Genomic DNA, 17,719 nt, shown 5'->3' on the forward strand with positions numbered 1-17,719 from the left:
TTCTAGCAAGATAATGCACCGTGCTATCAGGCCCACGTTGCCCAGAATTGGAGGAGCATTCTAGAGGGTTCTTATCAATAGTATGGCCTACATGTTCACCTGACATGAGCCCAATCAAGCATTTATGGGACATGGTGGACAGGTCCACTCGAAACCTCAAGAGGTCCACAAATACCATGCAGCTGAGGGTGGTTATCCTGACAGCATGGCTCAACCTTCCTCCAGATGTCTTCCATCCATTTGCAGAATTGATGCCATGTCGAGTTGCTGCTGTTTGCTGGGCTAGAGAGGGGGTGCTAGGTGATATTAGTTTCTGTCCCATAACTTTTGGCACTTCAGTGTAAAAATTCAATAAAAGGCAAACACTCTAAAATTTGCGACAGACAATAAACGAGCGACAGCTGCAGTAACGCCAGTGTAACCCTATCATTATACACATCTTGCAGTTATTAGAGATTACTGAACACTAAACAATAATTTGGTGAAGTGACATAATAGGAAATGTCACAGTGACCGAATTATAACAATAGTAATAACATTATGATGAACTGCGCAGGAGATGGGGGCCCTGATGACTTTCCCATTTGCTGAGATGTGAAACATGGCTTGTATTGTTTTACAGGCATTAAAATGTCTCCATCAGTAACTCAATAGGTTCTTAATGTGTACCTGACCCAGACGTTCTTACTGCTTTCCTACAAGATATTCGTTCTCGTAATACCTTAACACGGGATCTTATTATATTTCCTCTCATAGGAGTGTTAACTATTTTCTACTCCTTGCAAAATTCCCATAGGGTAGTTCTACTTTCGATGCCGTCCATATGCTACAAACAGCGGGGTGTTTTTGGTAGTGCTATTTTTTCTTTGGATATGTGTCTTTTTGGTCATTGACATTTTTGCCATCGCAGAATATGTATGTTTGACATTTTTGCATAGGTTTACAAACTGAGCATAGAAAAAAAATGACGCCCTCTAAAATGCCTGTTAATATACTGTATATATAGCTGACTTAGGTTCGCCTGCACATGAGCGGAAATTCCACGGCGGGATTTCCCGCGGAATTTCCGCCCCTGGAAGCTGCCATAGGATTGCGTTAACAAACGCAATCCTATGCAGACGGCCGCGCGAAATCTCGCGTGGCAAACAAATCGCGGCATGCTCTATTTCTGTGCAGGGCTTGCAGAGCCCCGCACAGAAACGTCACCCACCAGCCCCGCTCTGCGCTTGCACCGGCACATGTAAGAGTCGGGGCCGCGGGAGAGGTGAGTGCCCGCGCTGCTCTTTGCAGTTGCTCGGGCCGGGTCCCGCTGCGAGAATTCTCGCAGCTGGATCCGACCTGGCCGTCTGCAGGCGGCCTTAGGCTTCATTCACACAGGGCAGTTCGGTTGCAATAAGAAGCGCACCAAAAAGTGCATTTGGAAAACTGTTTTTTGCCACATTTTGCTACAAATATAGTTTCATCAATGCACTTTTTGGTGCATTTTTTATTGCAAAAGAACTACCCCGAGTGAATGGAGCCTTACTAAAAAAAAGTTTGCATGAAGGAAAGCTAAGACCAGGCTCACTCGGCTGTAAGCGTACAACGCTACCGGGGTCATGCAGCGTTTTTAAAGCTCTGGAGCTGGCAGTGACCTGGCATACTGCCGCGTATGGCAGCGAAATTGTACTGCGCATGACAGTGTATCTCATGCACGTTGTCATGCGCAGTAGAGCTAATTTTGTTTTCTGTTTCACTTCCTGCTGTCACTAAGCGAATACACACCGCCCATACGCAATTGCATTACACGCCCATAGAGAACAATGTGTTCGGAACTGCGTAAGTCAATGTAATTGATTGCCTGCGAGTTACCACGTACAGCACCCGCACAATAACCGATAATCATACGCTTGTGTGAGCCCGGCTTAAGGCCACTCTCACACGTGCGTTCAGATAAACGCCACCGAAAACCGCTGCATTTGAACGTATGGTACGACATTTGACAGTGCTTAACGCACCCCATCATTGTGTTGGGTGATGAAGTGCGTTAAAAAATGTGAAAACACACAAAAAAAACCCCCAGAACAGACAGCACTCAAAAATTGCGGAGCAAGAGCGTGGGCCTGCAAGGCCCCATTGAAATGAATGGGAGCATTGTACCGCAATTCGCTAATTACGGTAAAATGCGGCCGGTGTGAGAGCGACCTAACGCTGGTTTCACAAAAGCGAAAAAATCAGGCGACTTTTGCTGTGATGCAAGAGTGAAAACGCAGAATTAGACAACCAATGACTTTCAATGCTTTCCTTTACATTTGCGACATTTTCACTTATGCAATGTTGCGAGAAAAAAAATTGTGGCATGTCCTCTCCTTTTGCATTATCGCCCATTGTTTTCAACGAGGCTGGCGATCCTCTGCTACAGCTGTGACAGTCATGGCGTGGAAATCCCGTCAGCAACAGCTGGGGTAATCCTTGAGCTGCAGTTGGGGGAATCCCTTGAGCTGCAGTTAGGGAAGTCCCTTGAGTTGCAGTTGGGGGAGTCCCTTGAGTTGCAGTTGGGGGAAACCCTTGAGCTGCAGTTGGGGGAAACCCTTGAGCTGCATGCAGTTGGGGGAAACCCTTGAGCTGCAGTTAGGGGAGTCCCTTGAGTTGCAGTTGGGGGAGTCCCTTGAGTTGCAGTTGGGGGAGTCCCTTGAGCTGCAGTTGGGGGAAACCCTTGAGCTGCAGTTGGGGGAAACCCTTGAGCTGCAGTTGGGGGAAACCCTTGAGCTGCATGCAGTTGGGGGAAACCCTTGAGCTACGGCTGGGGGAATCCCTTGGGCTACGGCTGGGGGAATCCCTTGAGCTTCGGCTGGGGGAATCCCTTGAGCTTCGGCTGGGGGAATCCCTTGAGCTTCGGCTGGGGGAATCCCTTGAGCTTCGGCTGGGGGAATCCCTTGAGCTTCGGCTGGGGGAATCCCTTGAGCTTCGGCTGGGGGAATCCCTTGAGCTTCGGCTGGGGGAATCCCTTCATCCCGCGGGGATGGATTACCTGTAGTAATGCAAAGCTGTTTTCAACGCCTCGCATCCACGGGGCTTTCACGTGGTGGAATGTGCAATATTGGGCCGTAAATCACGAGTGAAACTAGCCTAAGGCTTTATTCAGACGGGTGAAATACACAGACAGCTCACGGACCCATTGTAGCTTGTAAGGCCAAATTCTCACGGCCGTAGTTGGGCACAAAAAACGTGTGCGCGCAATACGCAGAAAATAGACCCCACTGATTTGAACCCTATTTTCCTGTGCATTTGCACAGAGAAAGACAAAATTTTGACCTCATTAAACTAATTGGCCATTTCAATGGCTGATGGCATCGGGCGGGTTTTTTGCACACTCAATTACGTATAACTTGCGTCAAAAAATGCGTCGCCCGCCACGTGTTTTGCCTCCTTGCAGTGCATGTTTATACCGGTTACTATGGGGCCACCTTGCCCTTTTACATGGAATGATTATGGATTAGATTCTCGCTGTAAATGCTGCCGGCCAGGGGCGTAACTATAGGGGGTGCAGGGGATGCGGTTGCACCCGGGCCCAGGAGCCTTAGGGGGCCCATAAGGCCTCTCTTCTCCATATAGGGAGCCCAGTACTATGAATAAAGCATTATAGTTGGGGGCCCTGTTACAGGTTTTGTATTGGGGGCCCAGGAGCCTCAAGTTATGCTTCTGTGCAGCATGGTTTAGGTATGGGTACGGGTACAGATACAGATAGAGGGGGAACCCCAGCTAACCTTTTGCATCAGGGCCCCTGAGCCTTTAGTTACGCCCCTGCTGCCGGCGACTGGACGAACGATAATTTGTTCGCTCATCGTTCAGTTTCTGCAGACGATCTCAGACCCGCTACGCCTTTATTCACCCAGTAATCGCAGGCCTGATTATCCCTGGGACAGCTGTTGGGCGCGTGTAAACACAGGGTCATGTGACACCTACCCTCAGACAAGTCACATGACCAAAAATGTGCGACCTGCTGTTGCATGATTATTTTAGATTTACAATTTGACATGCGACGAGGAGGTTTCATGCGACTCGAAATTGGCGGTTTAAGCTAGCAAATTCGTGTGCGACCAAAAAACCAACAGTATTCGGAAGGACTCAGAGGGCCGCAATTTGCTACATGCTGCCCGCCAGATACACGTGCATGTACGCAATTAAAGCCGGGCTCACACGAGCGCTGTATGCCCATGTGATATGCGGTAATTCGCAGGCAATTGAATACACTGCCATATGCAGTTCCGATTACATGTGTTTCGGAATTGCGCAATATGCAAGCGCAAAAAAGAGCGCATGTTCTCTTTTGCTGCATATATGAGAGCCCATTGTTCTCTATACGCACCCCATACGTAATGGCGCGGGAAATATGAACAAAAGAAGGTGGACTGCGCATGACAACGAGCGTGAGATATGCTGTCATGCGCAGTACAATTTCGCTGTCATACTCGGCGTAAGGCCGGGTCACTGGCGGCTCCGCAGCGGTAAGACTGTGACTCAAGCAGCGTTTTACACTTACAGCCGCGTGAGCCGGGCCTAACATTGCGTCAATCCCTGCGTAATACGCGTCACAATAAAACATGCTGCGAAAACACACGAAAAACTGCAAATGGTGACAAAAGGGTTAATAAACGCCCCAGCATTGCCCAGGCTCCATAATCCCCCCCACACGGCGGCCATATATACACAGACTGCTAGGGCTGCCTGCACTGAGAGAACACACGGAGCTCACTCGGCTGCTATTGGCTGGAAGCAGCAGGGACTGCTACGGAGAGGAGAGCAGCTCAGGCCCGGAGGATGGAGGGGGAGTGCCGGGTGGCGGTCGTGCTGCCGGCCGGGGGCTGCGGGGAGCGGCTGGGAGGCTGCACGCCTAAACAGTACTGCCCGGTACTGGGGAGACCGCTTATCAGCCGCACGCTGGAGGCCTTTGAGAGGTGAGCGCTTCGGGGTGCAGGCAGGAAAATTCAGGCTGCAGAGATGTGCGCTCGCTACTAGGCCGCAGCTAGTGGAGACGGCGTTGCCCGTAGCAACCAATCAGATCGCTGGTTTTACATTAGACAAATGAAAGGTTGAATATGATTGGTCGCATAGCAGCTCCGAGATGAAAGTGTCGCTTGTACCAGCCAATCAGATTACAGCTTGCACGTTACTAGAGCAGCTTAGGGAATGAAAGTTGTGATCTGACACTTTCTGTTGACGTTTAAAGGTTTTTTTTTTTTTTAATGGGCAGAAATTAATTTACCTATAAATATTGTCCAGTTTTACCCATACTATACAAAAGTGGTGAGCAGGGTGAAAAAAAAAAGTCAAAAAGTTACAAATCCCCACTTTCCCTAAAAAACGTGCGACTTTTTTAGGGTTTATGTCCACGGGCGGGTCGGATTCTGTATGCCACCCTGCGTACCTGTCTGGATCTGTACTGCGGATGTGTACGGAAGCGCTGGCTGGCAGTTATTGAAAATTGCTTTCAGGCCGCTTTCGTGCGGACGAGGAACTCATGCGAGATTTGTGCATGGTGAGCCGCACAAATCTTGCGCGAATACGAACCGCATTTTTCTTCTGAGTGGAGTCCTATACACGAGCGATGTTTTCCCACACAGTATCACAGTGCGGGAAAAAAATAGCTGCATGTCCTATGATTTTGCGTTCCTCGGGATGCACTGCTCATGGTTTTCAACGGGACAGTAAAATGCATCGCACGGCGTGCAATGCAAGGTTTCCCATTAGCCTCCAGGGGGGCTAAAAAAAAAAAAGTAAAAATAAGATCAATAAGGTTTTATTAATTGTTAAACAGTAATAAAAGTTTAAATCGCTTTTGCCATATCTATAATAAAAAATCAAAAATACGTATTTGGTATCACAAGGTCTGTAAAAGTCTGATCTATCAAACTAGCGCATTATTTACCCCACACAGTGAACGTCATTCGAAAAAAAAGTAAAATAAATAAAGAACGCCAAAAATGCAATTTTTCAGTCACCTAGTATCCCAGAAAAAAGTAATATAAAGCAATCAAAGAGTCGTATGTATTCCCAAATGGTACCCATGTAAGCTACAGGACATCTCACAAAAAATGAGCCCTGGCACAACTACGTCGCCGGAAAAATTTAAAAAATTATTGCGTGCAGAAGATGGCGGCAGAAAATAATAACCGAAAGTTAAATGTCTTTTGAAAAAAATAAAAGTAGTACACAAAAAAAAAAAAAAAAAAAAACTATACAAGTTTGGTACCGTAGTAATCACACTGAGCCATAGAATGGAGTTATCAGGTCATTTTTGTTGCAGTTTGTGCGCCGTAGAAACAAGACGCTCTGAAAGATGGCAGACTGTTGTTGTTTCTTTTTTCATTTTACTCCACTTAGAATTTTTTTAAAGTTTTTCATTACATTATATGGTAAATTAAAAAGCACCAATGAAAAATGCAACTCGTCCCGCAAAAAACAAGCCCTTATACAGCAACGTCAATGGATAAATAAATAGTTACGATTTTTTAAAAGGTTGGGAGGAAAAAATAAAAATGGGGGGGGGGGGGGGGAGGGCCGTGTCATTAAGGGGTTAAATTAAACGTACTGTATCAGGGTGAGAATACAGTGAAGCCGCTGTGGGGATCACTATTACTATTGGGGCTGATGTAGGGGACATGATAACCACTGAGGCCATTTTAGGGGTCTCTATTTTTACTGGTGCCAATATAGGGGGCGCTATTACTACTGAAGCCACTATGAGGGTCACGATTAGTATTGGGGCCAATATAGGGGGCACTATTACTACTGGGGCCACTGTGGGGGGTTACTGTCACTACTGGGCCTCTGTAGTGGGGATGATCACTATTACTACTGAGGACACTGTGAGGCTCATGATTACTACTGGGGCGGATATAGGGGACACTGTTACTACTGGGGCGGATATAGGGGACACTGTTACTACTGGGGCGGATATAGGGGACACTATTACTACTGGGGCCGATATAGGGGACACTGTTACTATTGGGGCCACTGTAAGGGTCACTATTACTACTAGGGCCAATATAGGGGACACTATTACTACTGGGCCTCTGTGGGGGGTTACTGTCAGTACTGGGCCTCTGTTGGGGGATGATTACTATTACTACTGGGGCCACTGTGGGGTTACGTTCACTACTGGGCCTCTGTGGTGGGGATGATCACTGTTACTACTGGGCCCATTGTGGGGTTACTTTTACTACTGGGCCTCTGTGGTGGGGATGATCACTATTACTACTAAGGACACGGTGAGGGTCACGATTAATATTGGGGCCGATAAAGGGGCCACTATTACTACTGGGGCCACTGTGGGGGGTTACTGTCAATACTGAGCCTCTGTGGGGGGGGGGGGGGGGATGATCACTATTACTACTGAGGCTACTGTGAGGGTCATGATTACTACCGGGGCTGATATTGGGGCCACTGTGGGGGTCACTATTACTACTGGAGCCGATATGGGGGTCACTATTACTACTGGGCCTCTGTGGGGGGATGGTCCCTATTACTACTGAGGCCGCTGGGTATGTGGGAGTGTACCTCAAGCTCACTTGAGGGTATGTTTACATGTGATGGAAATGCTATGGAATTTCCACAGCGGAAATTTCTGTGGCAAATTATGCTGCATTTCCTCATCCAAAAAACAGTCAAAATCTGTATCCACAGCTGATTTCATACTATGCGGGGCTCCCCCTCACCTCCTCCGAAGGCTTCCCACTGTCAGCGCTCCCCAGCTTACGGTTCCCAGCGGCTTGGTCAGGTGTGGCACCGCTGGTCAAGTAAGGCCACTACAGTCTGCTGGGAACCGGAAGCTGAGGACTGCTGATAGCAGGAATGCTTTGGAGGAGGTGAGGGGGAGCGCCGCATGGTGTGAAATCACCTATGGATATGCAGCTGATTTCCAATCACAATCCACACCACTGGTACTCCAGTGCCCCAGCTAGGAAAAAAAATACTGAGCGTTCCTTCCTGTCTATTTTGAAACGGCCCCGTCCTTTTTATACCTATGGAGGTAAAATCATACGTTGCAATAAGCCCCGCCCCCTGATGTGTTGGCAGTTTGCGATAAATAAGTGGGTTTTCGGTTGCAGTTTGGGCACTCTGTCTCTAAAAGGGCAATTACTGCCCTATCCTGTGGATGAATGATAACTTACACTTGTGGCACAACCCCTTTAAAGGGGTTGTCCCATTTGTAGCTGTTTTCAGACAGCTCCGTACATTGCATGGTGGCCCACGTTGATACTGCAGGCTGAATCCTATTGAAGTGTTTGGGACTCATCCTGCAGTATGAACCCGGGCCACTGCACGATGTTCGGAGTGGTTTGAAAATGGCTAGAAGTGGGACAACCCCTTAAGTAAACCAACCACACTGACCATATTACCGGGGATAAATTAGAAAATGGCTTTTGCACTGGGTGCTACCATATTTGTTATCTGCTTTCAACCCTGCTGTTGGATGGAGCACAGCAAGTACACTCTAAGTGTGCTCGGCTGAGCATGACCTAGTAATGATGAATGGCCCGAGCATGTGCCCGAGGCAATGATGAACAGGCAGTGCACCAAGCATGCTGAGTGTAATGATGAATATGACTCGTGGCAGAGTTCACTCATTCATTGACAGCGCCTGTCAAGGTGCTCTACCTAATATACCTCCTGCTAAAGAGTACCCCTCCCTCCTCATAGACAGCGCCCATCAGTAACCACCCAAAATGAATGCCTACGAAAGAGCGTCCCTGTAATATAGAGCTCCTGCCAGTGAGCCCTCCTCAGAGTCCTGTCAAAGTGCCCACCTAAGGGCATCCCATGCCATAGACAGCACTAGGTAGAGCACTTTCCCTTTACAGATTAGATTCACCGCCATAGACAGCTGTCAGCCCCATCCCATAAATACAACCGGTTAGTGACTTCCTCTATAGACTGCACTACTACTAGTATTTTTGGAAATTGCGTATCAGGTGACTTTCTTCATTGACTTATGTGGGGTAGAAAAAGGAGATTTTGTCGTAAATGACATAAAAGTTGCATCTTGTTACGTTCCTGCACCTCTCTATACACCCTACATGTGCCATGCTGCCCCATGCACCTGTAATCCGAGCATTATAGTATAACCGCACAGTGTGGGCTGTGCTTCTATAGGCAGGATGCCACAATGTAACGGCTGCCACTGCACCTGTGCTTGAAAGTGGAGGGATCACTGATTCGCCCGGGCACTGAACCAGCTGCCCCTCTCCTACCATCACGTACCGGATTAACTCTCATGTGTACAAGGGACTTGTGAGGTTTTACATTTTGATCAACAGTCTACTTATTCCAACTCTTGCACTGACACCCATAGCCTTTCAGAGCATGCTGGGAGTTGCAGTTTTCCAATAGATAGAACTCCACAGGTTGCTGATTCATATTTTTGAGTGCTGTAGTCAAGTCATATAATAAATGTTATGTTTTTTTTTTGTCTGAAGTTTACAGAATTCCACATTTGCAGCATCCATCTTATTTTGCAGGGTTGGGTGGATATCTGATATTGTGGTGGTCGTGGCCCCGGAAAGTGTTGACTTGATGAAGAACATCATTCGTCGTTACGGACATAAGCTTGTGAGCTTGGTAGAAGGTGGCGTGACGAGACATCGCTCCATCTTCAATGGACTGAGAGCATTTGTAGAAGATCACTCTCTCGGGCCAGCACTTAAGAAACCGGAGGTAGTGATTATACATGATGCCGTGAGACCATTTGTGGATGAGGAGACTTTGCTTCAAGTTACAAGTGCCACAAGACAATATGGTGTAAGTTTTGGGGAAGGGGATTTATGTTATGACACCACAGACACATATTGGCACAGTGCTTCCAAGGATTCTTACTTTATGGGGGTTCAGTATTCTCTTTACGCCTCCTTTTGGATGATTAAATTGGTTTTCTATCTGCTTCAGGGCTTATTCACATGCGCATACATTGGCCGTTGTTTTCACGGCTGACCGATGTATGCTACCATGTGATGCAGGGATCGGTGTATATGCTGTTGGGCGGGGACAGACGGCTTAGCTCTGCTAAGCTATCTCCCCCTTTCCTCCCCTCGCCACTTCTCTGCAAGGGCAGGAGGCGGGAGCTAGTGTGCTGAGCTCCCACCCCCTCTCTGCCTCTTGCTGCTGTTTGTGGTGGGGCGGAGCTAAGCCCTCACCCGCCCTCTTCCATTGCAAGGGGCAAGGAAGAGAAGAAAAGGGGGAGGGAGTTTAGCAGTCACGCTGTTAAACTCCCTCCCACCTCCCTTCTTTGTCAGTTGTCATTGGCTCCCATAGGAGTGTATCACGCCACAGATATACGCCCCTGTGCGCTGATGCATTGTAAACCATTGTGAAAACCTGGCCGATATATGCCTGTGTCAATAAGCCCTCAAGCTGTATATTGCTAAAATAGTCACATACTATAATTTCTTCGCCCTTCCGCCGCCCCAAGGTCTTTACTAGGCCACAGCAATGACACGCTGTACTTGAAACTTGATCATAGAAGCCAGTCACTGATAAAACTCTTATACTGCCCCCTGTGTACAAAAATATAACTGCTATAATACCCACATATTACAATTAGATGCTGGACGTGGTCCCCATTCACTGCTATACTATTTTGGGCATGTTGCAACCTGTTGGATGATACTGCCTGCAGCTCTTCAACGGAGATGCTGCAGATAGCGTTTTGATGTTTTCCTTGAGTTCATGCAGGGAATCTGGATTGTTTTTGTACACTTTCTTTTTTAAATTTTCTCTACAGTTAAAAAATCAAGTCCAGGGAGCGTGGCGGCCATAACCCCTCGCTCACAGTTTACTTTTCTGTAAACCGTTCATGAACCCGTGCCAGTGAGTCTCGGAAAGTGTGCCATTTTGCCCCCCCCCCCCCCTTTTTTTTTTTGTAAGAAAAAGCTGTACATTCTTTCTTCTGGTGTTAGTTGTGTAACTGTTCAGACTTGTCCAGATAAACTGCAGTATTCACAGTTGATTCAAAGAAAATTAGGCCCATTATTTGTGTTTATGACACTGCGCACCAAATGCCAATTTTTCTGGTCATGCAGCGGTGGTTCGTTAGTCAGGTAGGGATTTTCAGTAGACCAGCACCTCGTATTCTGTGAATAAATGAAACCACACTTCATCCATCATGAAGTACAGCAATGTGTCCAAAAGTCCTCCAGCAATCATAGTCAGCAATCGCGTACAGTAATTTATATGTGTAGCTTTGTCGCACTCTTGCAGTACCTGCACGCGTTATTCGGTATAGTTTCAGCTTCAGAGATTTCGGCACTTGCTGACACGTCATTCATTCAAAGAGTGTGTTGCAGGGATCAGAGGTGGGCTACTTTTCCGTGGCTCACCCTGTATAATACTGCCCCCTATGTACAAGAATAGAACTACTATAATGCTGCCCCTTATGTACAAGAATAGAACTACTATAATACTGCCCTCTATGTACAGTATAACTACTATAATACTGCCCTCTATGTACAAGAATATAACTACTATAATACTGCCCTCTATGTACAATATAACTACTATAATACTGCCCCCTATGTACAAGAATATAACTACTATAATACTGCTCAGTATGTACAAGTATATAACTACTATAATACTGCCCCGTATGTACTAGAATATAACTACTATAATACTGCCCCTATGTACAAGAATATAACTACTATAATACTGCTCCCTATGTACAAGTATATAACTACTATAATACTGCTCTTATGTACAAGAATATAAAAACTATAATAATACCCCCTTCGTACAAGAATATAACTACTATAATACTGTCCCCTATGTACAAGAATATAACTAGTATAATACTGCCCCCTATGTACAAGAATATAAATACTATAATACTGCCCCCTATGTACACGAATATAACTACTATAATACTGCTCCCTATGTACAAGAATATAACTACTATAATACTGACCCCTATGTACAAGAATATAACTACTATAATACTGACCCCTATGTACAAGAATATAACTACTATAATACTGACCCCTATGTACAAGAATATAACTACTATAATACTGCCCACTATGTACAAGAATATAACTACTATAATACTCTCTATGTAATAGAATATAACTACTATAATACTGCCCCCTATGTACACGAATATAACTACTATAATACTGCCCGCTATGTACAAGAATATAACTAATATAATACTGCCTCATGTACAAGAATATAACTACTATAATACTGTCCCCTATGTACAAGAATATAACTACTATAATACTGCCCCTATGTACAAGAATATAACTACTATAATACTGCCCCATATGTACAAGAATATAACTACTATAATACTGCCCCTATGTACAAGAATATAACTACTATAATACTGCCCCCTATGTACAAGAATATAACTACTATAATACTGCCCCTATGTACAAGAATATAACTACTATAATACTGCCCCATATGTACAAGAATATAACTACTATAATACTGCCCCTATGTACAAGAATATAACTACTATAATACTGCCCCCTATGTACAAGAATATAACTACTATAATACTGCTCCTATGTACAAGAATATAACTACTATAATACTGCCCCTATGTACAAGAATATAACTGCTATAATACTGCCCCTATGTAGAAGAATATACTTACTATAATACTGCTCCTATGTACAAGAATATAACTACTTTAATACTGCTCACTATGTACAAGAATATAACTACTATAATACTGCTCCTGGTTCTGCAGAGTTGTAGTAGTATAATAGTGTGTCCTTTTGGTCTGTCCAGCATGGTAGATGTTAATCCTCTGTGGTACATACAGTCACTTACCTTTGTCACATAGCACATTGTATTCTTTGGGAATTATAGGTACTGTGAAGGGCATTCCTCTTTCTGTGGACATTCATTGTGTTATGTCAGTCAGCTATGCCTTCGACTTTGTCCTCCAGACATAACCACAAGTGTGCTTCTTGTGATTCCTGCCATACAATGGCATTCGGAGGGCTTTCAGCAGCGCCTATTTGCTAGGAAGAAAGCAGGTCAGCATGCTGGTGTCACCTCAGTCCGGCTCCGATATTTCCTCTTTCGATCAACCTTGTATGAATTGTGTCCTGTTTATCTGCCTGTGGACTGTACCTGTAAAAACAGATTTGGAGGCTTCGACTATTTCTGCACTTCTGGCTGCAGTCTCAGTACTCTCTCCTATTGGGGTTGTGTGGAGAAATATTGGGATCCAGTACCCGACATCTGTGGTAATATGTAAATCTACTTCTTTAGGGCATTTAGACCTCAGAGTGCTGTGTTTCTCATAGTGACTTCACCCCTCCATTACCAAGTTTAGAATATCATGGGTTCCAGTAGCTGTTGGTCAATCATCACAAAAATGAATAAAAGAAACAGTTGATCAAACTTTTCATCTTAGTGTAATTTTTACATGGGCCGATATTCACCTAAAAAATTGCTCAAAAGAACAATTTCAGGCAACGGTCATCTTATGTAAACTTGGGACCCAACAGGGCAAGTTAGTGAGAATTACAGCTGTCGGTCTTTGTCTACGAGCGACCACATGTTTATTATAAATGAGGGCAGGCAACAGCAAGAGATCTCCTTGAGACCACTTAGTGAGTGATGATCATTGGGAAGGCTGTCGGATGTTTAAGCGCCCGACAGTCATCCCGTATGACAGTACCCTTGGACAGCCAGGAACCAATATGGCCACTTTCACCCAGTTTTCCCAGAAGTGGATAGAACTACAAAATATGATTGAACAGAATTTTAACTACTTGACAGAGGAGGATGAAGATCTACTTGGGATTTATTCATTTCACTGAGGCAGAAGAATTAAACCAACTTTAACCGCTTTCACCGAATTGATTCCGACCTAACTTTTAATAATCTCAATTTAAAATGTATTTCTGGACTGTATATACAGAAGGCACCAATGCATCCAAGAGTATTTCCACCACCCTTAGTATTGTCCTCTCAGTGGAGAAGGCAATAACCTATATACCAAATACTCTCTTCAGGATAATGAAAACCCACTGATCATATTTAGATCAGCCTTGATTTGACAGAAAAGCACGCTTCACTATAACCCGGTTTGGGAATGAAATTACCCCCCGGGTAATCAGATAGGGTTAGATGGAGAGGATACCGGTCCTCACATGAACAAAACGGCACACAGCGAAGGCTCAAATTATAGCCCCCTATGTGCTAATGCCATACTGTTCACTGGAGGGAATGATATTAAAGGCAAAACTAAAGTACTTTAGCCACATAATGAGCAGACAGGATGCCTTGAAGAAGATGCTGATGTTGGGGAAAGTGGAAGGTAAAAAGAAGAGGGGCCGACCAAGGGCAAGATGGATGGATGATCTCATTCAAGTGACGGACTGGATCTTGGTGGACTTGGGGGTGGTGACAGTAGGACAGGAACCTCTGGCGTGGGGAAGTCCACAAGGTCACGAAGAGTCAGAAGCGACTAAACAAATAAACAACAACGTGCTAATGCATCAAATAATTGAGGAACAGCAACCCACACCACCAATTGTAACCAGTGGAACAAAATGTTGGGTGTAGCATCACATACTGTTTCAAATGATATGACTGATATTGATTTACACATAGATCTAAGGGGAGCTTAGATGGAGGGGGGGAAGAAAAAAAAACTCTCCCAAATAGTGAATTGCCCTATCAGAGCACACATCTGATGATACTATATTGATCTATGGGAATAATCCAGCACACTAGTATTTTTATTAGTTTTTTATTTAACAAATATCACTGCCAGTAACTAGTGTATGCCACTAGCCGTTAGACTCCCATACTTTAGGGCTAATGCCCACGACGGATTTCTGCAGCGTTTCACGCAACGGGCATCCGCGGCGTTACCACTGAGCTATTTGAGCTATTAGGTTCAATAGAACCTATGTCAACGCTGCAGAATTGCACCGCGGAATTCTGCAGCGTGAAATAAATCGCGGCGTGTTCTAATTGCCGCGGCAATGGAAGCCGGCCGTTACGCTATACTTCCGCTGTAGCACAGTGGAAGTATCTCGTGAAAACACGTCCCAGCCAGCCGTGTCATCCTGCACTGCTGGCGCGTCACGCGCTCTAGTGCTCATGTGCGCCGGCTTGAGGGATGGGAACAGTGCAGCGGATGAGGGAGGTGAGTATGAGGGTTTTGGGGGGGGGGCGCCGTGGCGGACTCCGCTGCGATACTCCGCTAGCGGAGTCCGCCGTGGAAATGAGGCCTTAGCTTTTTGGTTTAAGTTTTGGCTTCAACGCTTTTCTACTGATTTACTCAGCTTCATTAGCAACCAGTTACTACAAATATACAGTCATTGGATGAATATACTGCCGACTGTATGTTGTACAACTTAGGAAAGGCAGATACAGATTCACCAAATAAATAGTGAAAACTATATACCGCCCCCCAACGTAGTCACATGACCTCATAGAGGAGTTCTTAGATGTTGAATTCTCCTAATGCTAGATAAACACAGCAAGATGCTGTTCTAATAATGGACTACCTAAGCTAATTGTAGTAGTCCCAATGAGATCAATATGTACAAGTTAAACCCCTAAGGCCTTCTGCACACGGGCAGATTTGCAATGCGAAATCCGGAGCAGGATTCCGCCTCCAGATTCTGCAGCAAACCCAGCCCATAGCATGCTATGAGAAAACGTGGTTTCCTGCCCACGAGTGAAAATTGATTGCGAATTTGATCTGCTCGTGGGGAAAAAAATCACAGCATACTGCGATTTTGTGTGGGCTGTGCACAGCCGGCTTCTATTGAACTCAATGGAAGCCGTCCGTCCCGCTGCCATTCTGCAATCATCATTGCTGAATGGCCGCAGGAGCCGCGTCATCGCCATAACAATACATACAGGGCTACAGTGCCGTATTGCCGCTACAAAATCGTGGTGATATCGCTGCTTTGCTCACGCAATTTTGTAGCGACAACGCGTTTTCTTGTGAAAAATCGCAAGAAGGTTAAACCCTACACTGAAAATAAGCCCTAGCTACATTCCCTGAACAAAAAAAGGAATACTTACCTTGCAGGCATGGTCCAGGTCCTACTGCTACTGTCTGAAGCTCCACCGTGCGTCTTGCAGTCCTCGTTCGGCCACAGAAGATCACTTCCTGGTTTACGGGATTCTTAAATCCTGCCTCCAGGAAGAGATGGTTCTGATTGGTTGAGCAGCACTAGATGAACTAATGCAATGGCTGTGATTGGGTCATCCAGCGCTGTATTAATTGGTTCTTCGATCTCTGCTCAGCCAATCAACAGCCAGCGCATTGTTGAGATGGGATTTATCAATTAGCAGAGCTGTGGCATTGATTGGCCAATTCATAAATCCCGCCTCCACAACGCGCTAGCTGTTGATTGGCTGAGCAGAGGTCGAAGAACCAAACAATGCAGCTAGCAGGAATCAATCACAGCCATCACATTGGTTTATTTAGTGCTGTTCAGCCAATTGGAGCCATTGCTTCCTGGAGGCGGGATTTTTGAATGTCACAACCAGGAAGTGATCTTCTGTGGGCAAAAGAGGACTGTAGGACGCACGGCAGAGCTCTGAACAGCAGCAGGAGTGCCCAGACCGCACCTGCTAGGTAAGTTCCCCCTTTCTCTTTTTCAGGGAATGCAGCTAGGGCATTTTTTTTTTTTTTTTAAATAAGGTCACACATAAGCCCCACCAATAAGGGGTAGGAGGGGCTCTTACTAAGCAACGCTAAGTTTATGGAATTGTGTATCTCTATAGTTATAGATTATAAACCAACTATGTGTGTAGTCAGATCCTGCAGTCATGCATATATGGAAGGATCTATATATGCCCCTCCCCCAGCATATACAACTAATATATCCATATTCCCGCATTCACCTGATGGAGGCCAAACGAATGCGTTTGTGACCTCCTTTGGGTTGGTATATATCAGTATACCACCTTCTGCTGTGTGGAATTACATAGTCTGCTGCATTTTCCCATACAGAGACCTTTTACAAAAGAATATACCGCACAGAACCTCTGTATATCCATGCAGTGGTTTATTGTATGTATCTATCAGACAGTAGCAGTAGAAGTATCAGTTGTAAGAGAGTAGCTCAAGGTTGCAGGATCAGACTACAGAAGGTTTGCATGTAGTCTGTTACCATGGAGACCTGTTGGTCTGGATAGGAGCTGTAGACCCAAATGGCAGATTACTTGCAGAGTTGTTTGATTTATTTATTTATATATAAATGTAGTTTGTTTTTTTTTAATTTAAGATTCATTGGAGCAATAAAAACCCTGTAAAAGTATACATACCCCTTAAACTTTGCATAAAACTTTCAAACTCCTTATTTAAAGGCTAGCTTTAGTATTTACATTGAGGTCTTCATTTACCTGTTGGGGACCATTGTGGTGAGTGAGATTTGGTTTGTGAGTTGTAGTGAGCATCGTGGTGATGATATATAATATTACCCGGGAGGTTATTGCTGTTTTCCTGTCAGTAGACATACCTTCCTTTTATCTCGTTATAGCCGGCACCAAGTCCTGAAAAGCGCAGCAAAAGTCTGCCGCTCCTTTAATGTCAGACTACAATAAGTAATTATTTCCTGCCCCAGTCTCCGTGTGAGCGATTTTCTGATATTAAGTCTGGCAGAGCCGTCACATGAAGTCACTTTCAGACGTCCGCGCTATTCATGTCCTGGATAGACGGAGTCATTGTACCTGGGTTTAATGAACACTTTGT

General features: G+C 45.3%; 1 protein-coding gene across 4 annotated transcripts in view; it reads left to right on the plus strand.

The window, feature by feature from the left end:
* The first annotated feature begins 4,767 nt into the window (after positions 1-4,767).
* CRPPA (CDP-L-ribitol pyrophosphorylase A) overlaps positions 4,768-17,719 on the plus strand; it is a 154,631-nt gene continuing 141,679 nt past the window's right edge. For all 4 annotated transcript variants that reach the window (XM_066585687.1, XM_066585688.1, XM_066585690.1 and 1 more), the window contains exons 1-2: positions 4,768-4,937; positions 9,501-9,780. In XM_066585687.1, the coding sequence (XP_066441784.1) occupies positions 4,801-4,937; positions 9,501-9,780 (417 nt within the window). In that variant the 5' untranslated portion in view covers positions 4,768-4,800. The remainder of the gene's footprint in view (positions 4,938-9,500; positions 9,781-17,719) is intronic.

Source organism: Eleutherodactylus coqui, chromosome 12, assembly GCF_035609145.1.
Source record: "Eleutherodactylus coqui strain aEleCoq1 chromosome 12, aEleCoq1.hap1, whole genome shotgun sequence".
Taxonomy (NCBI): Eukaryota; Metazoa; Chordata; class Amphibia; order Anura; family Eleutherodactylidae; genus Eleutherodactylus; species Eleutherodactylus coqui.